The 14,854-nt window shown below is 43.7% G+C and overlaps 1 protein-coding gene across 6 annotated transcripts in view; it reads left to right on the top strand.

Annotated features, from left to right (window-relative positions):
• LOC102460964 (uncharacterized) overlaps nt 1-14,854 on the top strand; it is a 48,137-nt gene that overhangs the window by 24,082 nt on the left and 9,201 nt on the right. For 5 of the 6 annotated variants that reach the window (XM_075925612.2, XM_006114064.5, XM_025180182.3 and 2 more), the window contains 3 exons: nt 3,543-3,570; nt 7,172-10,009; nt 12,050-13,744. In XM_075925612.2, coding sequence (XP_075781727.2) covers nt 3,543-3,570; nt 7,172-10,009; nt 12,050-13,744 — 4,561 coding nt within the window. Of the gene's footprint in view, nt 1-1,360; nt 3,250-3,542; nt 3,571-7,171; nt 10,010-12,049; nt 13,745-14,854 lie in introns of those variants that run through there. The other variant, XM_075925611.2, reaches the window with a different exon arrangement.

The raw sequence follows: 14,854 nt of genomic DNA, 5'->3' as shown, positions 1-14,854 counted from the left end.
CAAAGCTCTCCTCCTCAGCCCCACTCCAGAGCCGACACTTTAGTCAAATTACGTTGGGTCAGGGCATCAACAATTTTCTTCAGCTGGGTCATGAGGAAAAAAGTTTGAAAACCACTAGAACCCAGAGAATTGAGACCTTACAAAGTTTAGGCCCAAGCAAGGGGGCATGGGGGCATCATTTGAGCTCCCTGCCTCAGGTGCCAAAATGTTTTGTGCCGGCCCTGTACATCTGTCAGCAGCTGTATCCAACCCAACAGCTGCCAACGAGTCGGGCCACACAAGAGTCCTGTTTATACTCATTTTGGGAGAAATGACATTGGGTAAGAACTAAGATACCAAAGAAGGGGGCATTATGACAATACTGTTTAGATGTTACCTATAGAGTAACAGTCTGGAAAATTTGAATGTGCAGCCTAGGAAACTGAAAACCCTCAGCAGCCTGATTGGGAACTTTGCTTCGGACTAGAGCTGTTTGCTTCCTTCAGTGGCATAATGTATCCAGGGGTCTGTAGCCTCATTTCCTTTTTGTGGATTTTCTACAGGCATTGATTTTTACACAATTTCTTGCTGTTTGTAACTGATGAACAGCTCATCAGAACAGGTCTCAGCCTTTGTGCTATGAGCGAGCTATTTGCTTTGCCTCAATCTTCAGCCATACGGAATTCATGATTATTGGTGGTGTGCCTGGTCAACTGAGCCATATGCTTCTTCCTTGGCGACCCACTGTTATTTACAGAGGAGTGGGGAGAATACCAATTGCTATATTTACACACATAAATCCTGTCTCCTACAATTCCTGAAATCCTTGCCTGGACTTTATTCTCATGCAAAACTTCCGGTCAGCCAGTGACTGACATCCTCAACTGGGCAAAATCTTTAAAAAAAATTGCTCAGGTTGGAATGTCAGTTTTGGGGCCCTGATTCAAAGTGTATTCAGATCAATGGAACTTTTTCTATTCATGTCAGTGGATCATTGGCCATTTGGCCAGTTCAGTTTGGCTACACTACATGTCCTACACTACATGTTTTAGCGGCAGAAAATATGCTAATGAGGGACTCATTAGCATGAGTCGTGACATCATTAGCATATTTTTTGCTGTTTCTTTTTGCCCAAGGGGTTTTTGCGCAAGAAGAAGCAGTGTAGCCACTTCTGTTTTGCACAAAACCGCTATTTTGCCCAGGATCCTTATGCCTGTCCTGGAAAAGCATAAAGATCTTGTACAAAACAAGGTTTTTGCACAGAACAGAAGTGGCTACACTGCTTGTCCTTGCACAAAAACCCCTTGCGCAAAAAGAAACAGCAGAAAATATGCTAATGATGTTGTGACTCATGCTAATGAGTCTCTCATTAGCATATTTTCTGCCACAGAAACTTGTAGTGTAGACAAAGTCTTTGTGTTTGTCCCCCTCCCCCCATGTGCATTTGTGCTGTTGCCATTTACTGACTAGAATGACAGATTTGCTCCAGAGTGTGTGGTCTAGTCACTTTCTAGTGGCTACCTTGAAAGTGTGACTCATTTAATGGCTCACCAGTGGCTCCAGAGAATATAAAGTAGAAGCCTTAATAGTGCTTCACAAGTGTGTCTCTTTGTCTCCTCTACTGACAAAACATGTACAGAAGGACATCTACTGTGCTCAAGAAAATGGGCCTCACCTTTCAGCTTCTGCACTAGGGCCCAGGACCACAAAGCTGCCTAACAGCCTACTGATTTCACCTTTGTGGCTATGAATCTTGAGGCTTATATAGTTAGACCCAGATGTCCTGGATTTGATCCCTGCAGATGAATTGGCCAGAGGCACCACTGCACCCCCATGAATGTTATGAAGGCTATTTCTAAGTACCTGTTATGATCGTTATGAGTACCTTTCATTTCAAATGAACCAAGTGCACCTGAGAAATTGCAATAAGCCGGAACCACTTTGCCTACAGATGCCATATGACCACCTCTGATCTAAAGCACAACTGCTTAGCCCCGGATCCTGCCCTGTCCCCCTCCCCATAGGGAGTCCCACTGAAGTCAATGGAGCTGTGTGCAGGTGCAGAGGTCTGTCCAGATGGAGCAATATGCAGAATAAGAGCCTAAATAAGTTAAACCCTGAGCTGTGCATAAGGGCAGGGATCCACCCACACAGAGCTCATTGCAAGAGCAGAGCCTCACCTTCTAAGAACTGGGTCCTGCTATATAGAAAACCAAATGGAACATTGTTTTTGCCACCACCCTGGATTTTTAGTTGTGAGCCTTCTGATTAGAACAGAGAGATGTGCATGTCACTGAGCCTCAGCTGTGACAATCTCAAAGAAGATTTAAAAAAAAAAGATTGACATTTTAAATGGAGACTATCAATCAAGTTAAATACGCTAATTGCCTTGTCTGTGTTACCAATGACATGTTGAGAGTCATGTTGGAGAAAGAATTTCAAACATCTAATTTACACGTCACTATTAATGCTGTTTGCTTTTTGTGCTTCAGTCAGAGATTGGATTCACTTGTGTTTCTCATCCACCAGCATAAGGCTGCCATGCCTGGGCTACAAACACAGTAAGGCAAAGGCGTCCATCTCAGCTTTCACATGTTATTGAAAACAATGGTGGTTTTATAAAAACTTAAACTTAATTGTTTTCTTTTTCTAATTTTGGCCCCAAGCCTGTAAGGATGCAAATAGGCCCTGTTATCTACTCAGGTGTATAGAGAGAAGCCTATACCAAAAATGTTTATAAGGTTAATGTTTTTGTTTGGGATAACCCTCCCGGCAGCATCCCTTTAAATGTTCCATTGAAACACCAGCAGAATCCTCCCGCACCAGGAGAGAATCCTTGAGAAGGTATTAAGCGTTCATTCCATGAATGAGAGAGCTCGCCTCTGCTTAATGATTGCTACTTGGCAGTGCTGATTAGATAATAGATAACACCTGAGTAGCTGGCCAGTGTATAAGTTAGTTACCGCTCTCCCTACCCTTTCTATAATAAGGGGCTATTTGTTAGAAGGATGGGGGAGTGGATGAGCTGAGGAAACCCAGAACAGCAGAGTTTGTCATGCTGATTATGTCTGGGAGAGCCTAGTTGATTATTCTTTAGTTTGTTTTCTTTCTCATGTAGGTCCTCAGTCAAGTTTTGCCATGAAACCTTTGTTTTTCTCCATATTTCCACCCCTCTTATTGTTTTCTTCCCTGCTGGGACAGGTGATTAATGCACAGGTTCACTGGGACCTGGCAAAGTCCACCCCCAATGTGATTAAACCTGAGGAGGGGGTGAGTATGAGAAAGCAGTATTATTAGGCTGAATATCAACATGTAGATGCCCCCGTGATGTAGTAAACTATGCTCTTAGGTATCCTGTCTCTGTTCCTTTATAAATCCCACTTTCCTCTCTTTCTCATGCACAAGAGCTGGAAACCCTCATAGCTAGTTTTCTATAACCCTGAAAGAGGCAATGCTTGCCAGCTACAAGTTTTAGATTTAAAGTGACCATGAGTAAGAAGAAAACTGTGAACGTATTCAGTGCTTCTTTCCTGTAATGAACACTAACTCTGTTTTCTTTACAGGCAAACAGGTCCCAGGAGGTGAAACCAGGTAAGAATTAAACTTTAACAAGATCATTACTGTTTAGATCAAATAAGGTTTCAGTTAAATCTAAACGTGGCTCATTCCCTCAGCCTTTGGTATAAAGGTCAGCAGCACTAAAGATTGTTGAAGAACTTGTATATTGCAGAGTGGACTTTGGGGTACTTTATATCAAGAATTGGTGAAAAGTCCTTTCTCCCTGCCAAACAACAATCAGTGATCTCGGTCAGAAAACTAATACTTTAAGGAAGCAACATTAACTGTAGCTAATCACTATTAGCCCCCAAATAATCCTTACATCAGGTGGCAGCACCAGACTGAAAAACCTAATCCTATGTCTCTAAATTGGGCTTCTATTAAGCCTTATGGGCCCTTCTCTTTCCTCAAAATATTTTTATAGTACATGCTGAAACCCAAGAGATGGGTTTTCTAGTTCACTGAGTTAGCATCTTTCTACCACTTCTAGCTTAATTCTCCTTTTCCTTAATAAAATCAAATGTCTTTCTAGCTAGATTATCCATCCCCTCTTAAAATGATGGGGACTAAGAGTAGGAAGCAGCTTCCCAAAACTCTGAACTGCTGTTACTGGGCCATCTGCTCCAAAAAGTCCCCTCTCTTGGAATATTCTTTCAGCTTAAGTAAAGAGCTACAATTCTTTTAATAGCCCCTGTGTTCTGTTTCTGCACATAAACCAGAATTCATGAGCAAATCCCCCATGTTTTCACTTTATGGCAGGCATCACTGGGTTTCAAGTATTTTGTCTTGCAGTGCAAGCTAGTTCTAACACCTGAGGAAGAACTGCTGTGGTGTCACTACTTGTTATGCAAGGCTCTGTGTAGAGGCAGGGTCCCTGAATAAGAAACTGTGCAAGAAGCAGGAGAATCTGCTTTATGCTACTGCTTAAACCAAAGCTGCTTGCAAGGCATCCGGTATAGATGTTGGGCTGAGATCCCTTGAACAGATTTCCCTGTATGCTGTTTGAGCATCTCTTTCAGGACTCGTGTATGTAAACAAAACAAATTACTTAGATGCTACCCAGACTCTGTCATTAGTTTCTCCTCCTCTGGGAAGCTGCTACCCCTTGTTAGAGGGGAGATACCCATGTCAGAAGGGGCAAAAATATGATTTGCCATCTCTAGCTCTCTGTGCAGAACGGCAGCACTGCATTCACCTTAATAAATTTGGAAAAAGCTCTGAAAAATACTGTGGAATGCAGGGTATGTTGGGAGGTTTTATGCCAGCATAACATGGGAGAGGAGTGCAATTAGATATGGTGAGGTTTTTAATCAAACAGGAGTCAATGTCCCAGTTGCAGGGAGGAAAGAAAGTTGCTTTCCAAATGCCCGAGTACATTTGTCAAGCAGCCCTTTGACAGCAAGGTCGCTCAATAAAATGGTGCTTTTAATAGAACTCCCCTCCCTTTGGTGGCTGTTTGCATGGAAGTGTTTGCGTAAGCACAATGTGGCTGACCCCTTCACCTAGTGGATTGTGTTTGCCTCCATGACACTTTTGAATCCAGGTGAAACTGTGCTTCTGTGACTGGGTAATGCTGACGATGCAAGGGGCAGTTCACCAAGACTTGCTTTGTTTTGAATAGTTTCTCTTGAAAGCAGAAGTGTGTCAAGATTAGGCAATCTCCCCAAAAAGCTGCTTAATGGGAGCATGTGACAAAAAGCTGCTTAACGGGAGCATGTGACAAAAAGCACAGCGCCCTTAAATGTGTGATGCAGCCATGTGGATTCCAGTGGGGCTGTGTGCATGCGTGACAGTCCCATAGAGCTCAGGAAGGGGGTAAATTTGGATGCACCGGTAACCTGCAAATCGCAGCCTCCTCTCCAGGCAGTTAAGCAGCTTTACCTGCTCTTCAAACACTGGTTCATATTACAAAACCACTGCATAACTTGTCAGAAGTGGCAATGGGATGGGTCACTTGATGGTTACCTGTTCTGTTCATTCCCTCTTTGGGCACCTGGCATTGGCCACTGTCAGAAGACAGGATACTGGGCTAGATGGACCGTTGATCTAACCCGCTATGGCCATTCTTAACTTGGCTCTTGAATGGGGAAGAGACACCTGTGGTTTAGTCTTCTACTGCTAGAGGGAGGCGGGGGGACATGTTTTCTCAGTACCTGCTTCTAGATGCTGTTAGCTCCTGCCACCACTGTACAAATCCCTTATCCCTTAAGGGTATGTCTAAACTACAGAGTTATTTCAAAGTAACTCCCATTATTTCAAAATAAGAAGGCGAGTGTCCATACAGCAAGCCCAATGCTTCAAAATAGTTTTGAAATTATGAGCTTGTTTTGAAATAACCCCTGGATTTGAGGAATAATGTCTATTTTGAAATTGCTATTTCAAAAAAGGTTAGTTGGGATTCTCAGCTTCTGTCATTTTGAAATAACTATTCCCCAGTGTCACTTAAACTAATTCAGCCCTACCGCTTCCTGGGGCTCTAAGTTGAGGTAGCACGTCCACATTAAGGGAGTCTGCCTCAGATTAGTTTTGAGGCTTCTCTGTAGAGTGGATGTGCCATTTTGAAATAGTTATTTCAGGAGCTATTTTGGAATAACGTTGTAGTGTAGACATAGCCAAAGAGAATATCTGGCTCATACTTACCTGACAAGCACTAAACTGTGTGGAGTGCTGCTGAACTGATGCCATTTCTAGCCCAACTGACCTCAAAATACCCGACTAGCTTTTAAAGTTTTGTTGTCTTCAGTACAGCTGGGAAACGAGTAACTTTTAAACTACCTGCTGTCCTGGGATGGCTCTTTCCTTACGTGACACTAACCCTACCTGTGGATTGTCTATCTCTTTTCCTACTCGCAGAGGAAGAGCCACACTCTAGGGTAACTGAAGCCCTGTCCATGTCTTACTCAGGCCTGTAGATTTGGGTGGAAGGGAGGGGGCCAAGGAGCAGCTGCCTCTGGGCTTGGCAATTCAAAAGGTCTGGGGGCTCTGGCTACTGCTACTGCAGGAGCAGTGGCAGCCTGGGCTCTTTAAACTGATGCTGGAGCGCCATGTGATAGGCTCTGGGTGGTGGCTTGGGGCTGGAGGGGAGGTAGAGAGGTCTGCACAGTGCACTCTGGATGGTGCTGAGGGCTGGCTGGCCTGGCCCAGTCCCACCCCTTGCATCTGCCCCTTCAGGAAGTGCAGAGCTGCCCCTGATGTTGCCTGGGGAGCACTTTCTCATTGGCATAGTGTGGCAACATCTACAGTAGCACAGCTGCATCAATACAACTGTGCCGCTGTAAGCGCTCTAGTGTAGACATGGCCTTATTTTCACCTCTGGACTCTTCTCAAATCACAGCAGGTGAGCCTAGATTCTCAAAGGCTTTTGAGGTGCTTGCTACACTGCTTTCAATGGCTGTTAAGCACTTAAATATGCCTGAGAATCTGGTTCCTATGTTGAGGGCTGACTTATTTAATTGCATGGTTCCTTTTAGTGTACTAGAGCCTTATATACACCTGGCCACTGAGGAGAAAGGTGCAGGAGATTGGAGACTTCTTGTATGAAACAGCAGAGTGAAAATCTGAGATGTCAGGAAAAGCTTTCTAATCTTTCTGGGAAGGCTTCAGCTTGTATCTGTATCTCTCATTTGTTTTCCAGAGCTGGGGCTCCCTTGGATGTTGGTATATGTACCCGTGAGAAATTGCCATAGAGTCTTGAAGGAAAAGCTAGGGGAGTTTTCTCCTCCAACGTATAACAGTTTTCAGCTAAATATTTGGTGCAATTGGACTATCTGGGCTGGTTCCAGAAAACACATAGTCATTTATATCAAAGGATTTATGACGGATGAGGACTGTGTCAAAAATGAAGATAAAATCTTATTTCAAGGAGTCTCTTCCTTAGTAGAAAACACTGTGATCTATGCTTGTCGGAACAAGAAGATATATGTCTTTGCCACCTATGCCCGGGCTGTCCATGTAGTGTTCCTGATGAAGTATTCTGCAAATGCTAGGCACAAATATTTTAAAGGGAAGTATTATATATTCAAGCACCGTGACATTAACACCTCTTCTGAAGATATTTTAGTTTCTCAAGCCTCTAGGGAAACTGCTGATGGCACTCCCAGATCTAACAAAGTATCAGTAATATACCAAGGAGAGAGTTCCGATTATACAAACATTAACACAGCTTCAAGTGCTAAGAATCTTAATAAAAACCTTAAGACAATTGTCACTAGTAACACAGGGTTATTACAGGTAGAGGGTAGAGGTCAAAATGTCACAGTTCTTGAAAGTTCTCTTCAGCATGTTGCAAGGACTCGCCTTCTAAAAACAGAAGCCCATAGCATGCAGGAGTGTCTTGATTTGTCTACAACATCAACGGACAAAGAAAATAGTACTGGCATAAGGAAATCTTCTGGAAGTCAACCCCAAACTGTGTCACCTGAGACGAGAACATCAGAGAGTGAAGTCCTTGTGGACTTGAGCCAGGTGTACAGGCCAAAAAGTCTTCTAGGTATTTTTTCTGAGATTCCTTTAAGTGTTTCTCCTCAAATTGAACCTTTGAAACCTATTAAGTTAGAAGGAACAGCGAGTGAATTGTCCCTTTGCCTCCCTAGTTTGAGCCAAACTAATATGGGAGATTTACAACTGAATATAAATCCAACACCTCTGAGTTACTCTGTCCTGGCCTCATATTCACATTCCATAGCTCATGACCAAGTGGAAACCAAAGGAGACCAGAACATTGACTCTATCCCTTCCCAAAGTCTCAACAAGGTAGCCTTAGTGAGTGATCTGCAATCCAACACCTTGGCTTATGAGGTGATAAGCAGTCATAGGGATAGTCTCATGAAGGGTTCACTGCTTAGCCTCAGAGTGACCAGTAAGGATCAAGTGGCACTTGGTGATCCGTCACAGTTGGAGATGAAAGGAATGGATAAAGTAGGAAGTTACCAAACAAGCTCTACTCAGATGGACAGTGGAGACAAGCCTGTAACAGAACTGGATCTGAGAACATCCTCCCTCAAAAACATGAACCCTCATAATGTTTCTGTTCTGGAAAGTTCCATGGAAGTCATTGACCAGTTGAAAGTCAAGTTGTTCACCACAGCTCAATATGGCATGTCAGAGGATGAGTACCACTTGAGGCTCCAAAGCAGTAAACGCGTGGATTTAGCTGCTACGGAACTAGAAAGTATCCTGCCAAGTACAGCAGTGTCCCTGCATCTAGCTGCTAAAAAGGTGAATGTGTCGGAGGTGCTCTCTGTGGACATGACAGCCAGTCAGCAGGTGGGCCTCGTTATGGAACGGGGGCCTCTTCCGAGTACAGAAGTTTATCTTCTTCCAACTGCCTCTGAACTGAAGCTCCACCCAAGTACAGAAACCTCCTTTCCTGTCCTTCTCTCAGAACTGGAGGCAGTCATCTCCTTCCCACGTACAACAGCATCCCTTCCTCCAGCTTCCTCGGAACTGGGCCCTGTCCTTTTCCCCAGCACAGAAATGTCCATTCCTGTTCTTCCCCCAGTAAGGGAGCTTGTCACCCCTTTCCCCAGAACAGAACCATCCCTTCCTCCAGCTGCCTCAGAACTTGTCCCCTTCCTGGGTACAGAGGTGACTTTTCTTCTGGCTGCTGTGGAATTGGAGCCTGTCAGCCCAAGTAGAGAAGCAGCCCTTCCTCAGACAAGTGATGAACATAGAAATGAGCTCCACTTGAGAACAGAAGGTAGTCACTACATTGACACTGACGCAGAGCTACATCAGCTCCACCTGAGCACCACAGCCCTGCTTCAGCCAACTGTTCCCGTGGAGGGCCTGTTGGAAGGTGAACATCATGAGAAGCCATACACGGACTGCCATGGTGCTCTGGGTGCTACGGAACATAATCCTGTCCTCCCAAGTACAACGCAAGCTCTTCATTTCTCTCAAGAAATGAAAATAGGTGTCCAACGACCAATGGATGAAAGGAATTTCACCACCAACTTCGTCACTGCCAATGTCGTCTTGGATACAACTGAGCTGCAGGCCTTAAGGCCAGAACGTGAGCTTGGACTTCTTAAATCTGAGGCCCATACAAGCAAACTTTCTCCAGTAACTGAGAACCTGGCTAAAATGCCCTTACTTGTTACAAGGCTCAACAGAGTAAAGCAAAATGAGCTAATCCTTAAAAATGCTCCTACGACCTTTAGCACAAGGGCTGCTTTTCTACTGCAGCACATAGAGACGAATACTAACGTTGAACTGACTCAGTCTGTAAAAGAGATGGGTAACACAACATTGAAACCAGTATTTCCAGATACCACACAATACCCCAAAGCGTGGGAAACCTCTGAGTGGTCCATTGCTTCTCAGAGCTCTGCTATGGATTATAGTGATGCTCTAACTCCATCTAAGAAACTAGCACTGAAAGAGAATGTAGCTTCACCTCCTGCCAGAACCTCTTCAGGTCATGCACCTGAGAATACAACAACTTCAAAAGCAAGAGTCCTCAGCCGCATTGGTATGTTTAGCACTTACTGTGTGTCTATATCAACGGTTCCCAAACTATGGGTGGGGACCCCAAAGTGGATTATTAATGGAGTCACCAGGGCTGGCTTGGACTTTCTGGGGCCCAAGTCCTACAACCCAGGGTTGAAGCTGAAACCAGAGGGAGGTGGGCTGAGGCTACATGGGTGTTTGGTCCTCCGCCTGGAATTATCTAGGTTTTTTGTTATCAGAATGGGCTCCCTGTGTAATGAAGTTTGAGAGCCCCTGTTCTGGGCAAATCTTGTCTCATGGTTCCTCACAATGACTGAAACCAAGTAGTTGGCTTGAGGAGTAGGGGAGGGCACTGTGTATGCTCTAGCGCTCTGCTGTAATAACTACATTAGCAGCACTACAACGTGCTATTTGACGCTGCACTAGAAGTCTTTGTGCATGGTCCTCTGATGCTAAGCACTTGCAGCTGCTGTGCAAAGGAAGCAATTACCAGCTTCCAATTGTTAATGGAGATAAATTCAAAGCAGATGAGTCCAACAGAAATTTGAAATAGAGGCTTCTTTACAAGGAACACGCCATATAGCTTAGGAATTCTAATGGCTGGAATTGTGGAACTTGCTTTCTAGCTCTGCTCTAAAGGGGACTGTCAGGGGACTGTGGACTGCCTGGTTATTACAAAATGAAACTTTAGACCACATGCCAAAATTACCCTTTGGACTAGTGGGTGGGAGGAAGAACGTGTCCTCTTTGATTGCCAGTCTTGACTAGTTCTAATAGAATAATAGCCTCATTGCAGAGTGAGAGAAATAATAACAGTGTAGTCCAAAATTAGATTAAATTGTTTATTAGAACCAGTCTAATCTAATTTTTGGACTACAGTGTTCCTATGGCTTGTGACAAGCATTAGTGGAGTGGGATCATTTATGCCCTGTTGTGATCAAACACAAGGGTGCTCAATAAACTCAATTTTTCTTCCTGCCTCTATGCAGACTTCTCATCTTCCCACCAATCCTGGGAGAGAGAGACTCATCATATTCATCTCTGGTCCTGTCTTAGGTGCCACTGTCAGTTTCTTACACTAAACCTTTTCACTGCTGCCAGATCCTGATGACCCGAGGGACAGAATCTTGTTATCTAGCTAGCATAGTGCTTGGCAGGTATTGCCAATATTAAGTGGACTGTCTGAAGAGCAAATATTCATGAATAACTCAATTGATTGTTTTATTTAAGAAAATGATTTACCCAACAGTCTGCCCAACTATTTAGGTTAGTTTCACCAGCTCTAACAATTATTGATACAATTTGTCACTAGTTGTAATAGAGCTGGACAAATTATTAATAACTAACCGTAAGAATTTTCCTCAATTATGAGGGGATAACTGGAAAAAATGTGGAGAACTAGCAGAGCCAAATAGGTTGCATAGCTAACCAAGGCTATGTCCACACTGCAGGCATTTGCTGGCAGAGTATGCTAATGAGGACTCATTAGTATTTGTCATGCTGTCACTTACTTACTCTCTGCTGATGCTTTTTGTGCAAGAGGCTTTTGCGCAAAAACAAGCCGTGCAGATGGGTCTGTTTTGCTCAAAAAATCCCTTTTGCACAAGATCCTTATGCCTCCTTTTTTGAGGCATAAGGATCTTGCGCAAAACGGCCTAGTCTACACGGCTTGTTTTTGTGCAAAAACCTCTTGCACAAAAAGCATCAGCAGAGAATAGGCAAATGACAGTGCGATAAATGCTAATGAGTGCTTCATTAGCATACACTCTGCTGGCAAAAGCTTGCAGTGTAGACGTAGCCCAAAAGCCCCAGTAATAGTTTCACTCACTCCTTAAATTTTTTTTTTAAGCAAAGCGAGAGAAGGTATTAAAACAGCCGAGCAGTAGGAATGCATTCAGACAGGTCTCTTCTATGATGAAAGGAATCTGCTTTTCTTGTAAATGTGGAGTGTTTGGGGGGGTTTTTTGGTTTTTGTTTTTGTTATAAAGCTTCAAGAATGAAGACTGACCTTCAACACTTTTTTTCCCCCCTTCTCCTTCCATGCATCCTCCTTTCTCCTCAGAACCAGAGCTGCCTTGGTTGTTGGTGTATTTTCCTATAAGAAGTTGCCATGTCACTTTGAAGGATGAAATGGGGACATTTACCCCACCTGCACACAGTGGTATTCAAACCAACATCTGGTGCAACTGGACCATCTGGGCAGGCCCTCAAAAACACATCCTGATTTACATAAAAGGATTTCAGGGGAAGGAAGATTGTGATGAGAACCCTGATAAAATAATTTTTCAAGGGGTCTTGTCAAGTGTGGAAAGAAAAGTAGTCTATGCGTGTAGGAGCCAAGGTACTCTGATCTTTGCTACCCAAGCTTTGGCTGTACATGTTGTGTTTCTGTCAAAGGGCAATTCCTTAAACCACAAACACCAATACTTTAAAGGCCAGTATTATGTATTCAAAGACTATGAAACTTCACAATCTACAAATGATGATGCAGTTTCTCAAGAGACTGTTCAGAATACTATGAAAACAAAGTATGGCAGTATCCGATTCTATCCTAAATCACCCAAAAAACACTACAGAGGTCTTCTGGGTTTTGTAAAGACCAGCACAGCTAATAATGAAAACCAACTGCTTAACAAGCTACCTATGATAGACACAGAAGTCCAGGCCAAAAATGGAAGCTCAACGACGTTAGAAGCTTTTTTAAGGCTTGTTTTTGGGAACAACACCCTCATCCCTCTTTTGAAAGCTGTGGGCAACATGACCTTCAGCACTCATGATCTGAAGTGGAAGCAGCCAATGAAATCTTTGGGTAATGAAACCAGTAGCAGCGAAGAAAAACCTTCTGACTTTCTAATAAAACCAGCATTAGATGTATTGAGGCCAAACATCCAGGACAAAAAAGAACAAACTATTGCTTTTGGTAAACTTATTCAAAGGCCAACAATCCACTCAAACCTGCTCTTTGAGACTCTAGGTTTCAGAGAGCCTTTGAAATATGTGAAAAAGCAAAGTGTCAAAACAACCCCGTCATCAGAGTCACCGCACAGACCAGCTAGTATGAAAGACCTACAGCCAGATGCAAGGCCATCTGTACGTAGAAATTTTACACCTCCTCATGGCTTGCAATCTCTGCAGAGATTATGGAAAGAGCAGGTCATTCAAACAAACTCTTCTCAAGGCTTCAGAGTTGCACTGATCAAAGATGAAGAGATGCCCCAGTCAAGCCATGTGAATGATGAAAGAGTAGCCAGTCATCCTGCTGCTTTTGAGGAAGACTCCCAGTCTAACACCAGGCTAACTGGGGATGATCAAGAAGAAACTGATCAGTTAGCGCATATGATGAACTTGGAGAGAAGCATTAAAGAAAGTCCTGTTGAGCGTCAGATGCACAGAAAGGGAAACCACAAAGGTGATCTACACTTGATGCCAGCTTCTGCCCTCAAAAACAAACTCGCTGTTGAGCCGAAGGGAACACCTAAGAGAGCTGTCAAAATGGAGTCTACCCAGGTTTCTGTAGCCCTAGATGCCTCTCGCATTCACCGTGCTGAGAATACTGCTACTGAATTCAAACCTGTCTTCCTGAGCAGCTCCAGAAGCAGCCCATTGGTAAAAGCAGCTACTGCTCCTCCACACCTTGGCATTCCAGGAACCCAAGACACACAACCTCCATGGACTGTGAGCACAAAATCGCATCCTCCTTCTGATGAGGTGTCAGACACTGCATCCTTGGAAATAGACCATGAACAAGACTCCTTTGGTAAGTAGGTAGCTGGGGTGAATCTAAGTAAACTTTATAGTTAGATTATCTACTTGGATTGGCAGATATATGGTCATGTTAAGGCACTAGCCAAGACAGTGTTCCTACTGTCGATGGGTATGGCTTTTTATTACTTCTGAAAGATACTTTGTCAGAAATTACTTTGGGAGAAGTGTTGAATGACTAGATATGAAAATGTTCACCATCCCCAATGCTCTGAATGTATATAGCACGTCTCCTTATACTACTTCAGTAGTAGAAAAGCATCTAAAGCTTAGTCTGCACTAACCCCCACTGTCGAGTTAATCTATGTAACTTCAGCTAGGCAAATAACGTAACGGAGGTTGACCTACTCACCATGGTATCTTATGTGCGGTCGGGTCAGTGGGGCTGCTCTCCCATCGACGCTGATTGCTCTTGTTCTGATGGAGTATCAGCATCGAGGGAGTGCTCAGATCAATTTATCGTGTCTCAGAAGATAGTGGAGACAAGCCCTAAGGCTGGAAAGTTATCTACTGAATGTTTAGTTCCATGTTCTTCTCTCAGCATTTACAGAGTGTCCCTGGACTTGGGCCTACATTCCTGCCCTACTTGTTGAGTATGCAGTTTTAATTGTGGAATGTGCCTTTGTCAGCTTGTTTTTGCCTCTCCTCTAAAACCCACGCTTTCACTTGCTTCACAATTGACAGGTGATCAGTTTGTACTAAGCTTTTCCTACTGAACTTTATAACTGGTGCATTAAGTGGAGGTTCATTTAGAGTCCAAAGTCTTTGGAAATGTCTGCCACTTGAGATGAGAAGAACATTGGGGCATGCCCATGCAGTTGGCAGTAAGGGAGTGTGTATAACTGAGCACCGAAGTGCTATGCTGTAGCTCCCCCTTGTGCATGCTGCAGGTATGAATGTAAAGGTTTTGAGTTTGCACTACTAACTCATTCACCCCCAAACAATGGGACAGTGTAGACATGCCCAATTTGTTTACTGACCTCTCATTGTGACGCTACCGTGCCCTGTACCAGAACTTGCGTTAAGTAGAACTTGGAGCAGTTGTTCTAGTAACTACAAAGGAATGTTGAAAAACTGATTTAGGCTCTTGGTGTGTAACTTAGAG

Source organism: Pelodiscus sinensis, chromosome 3 (assembly GCF_052426305.1).
Source record: "Pelodiscus sinensis isolate ZL-2025 chromosome 3, ASM5242630v1, whole genome shotgun sequence".
Lineage (NCBI taxonomy): Eukaryota > Metazoa > Chordata > Testudines > Trionychidae > Pelodiscus > Pelodiscus sinensis.
This window is presented reverse-complemented; position numbering and strand designations above follow the sequence as displayed.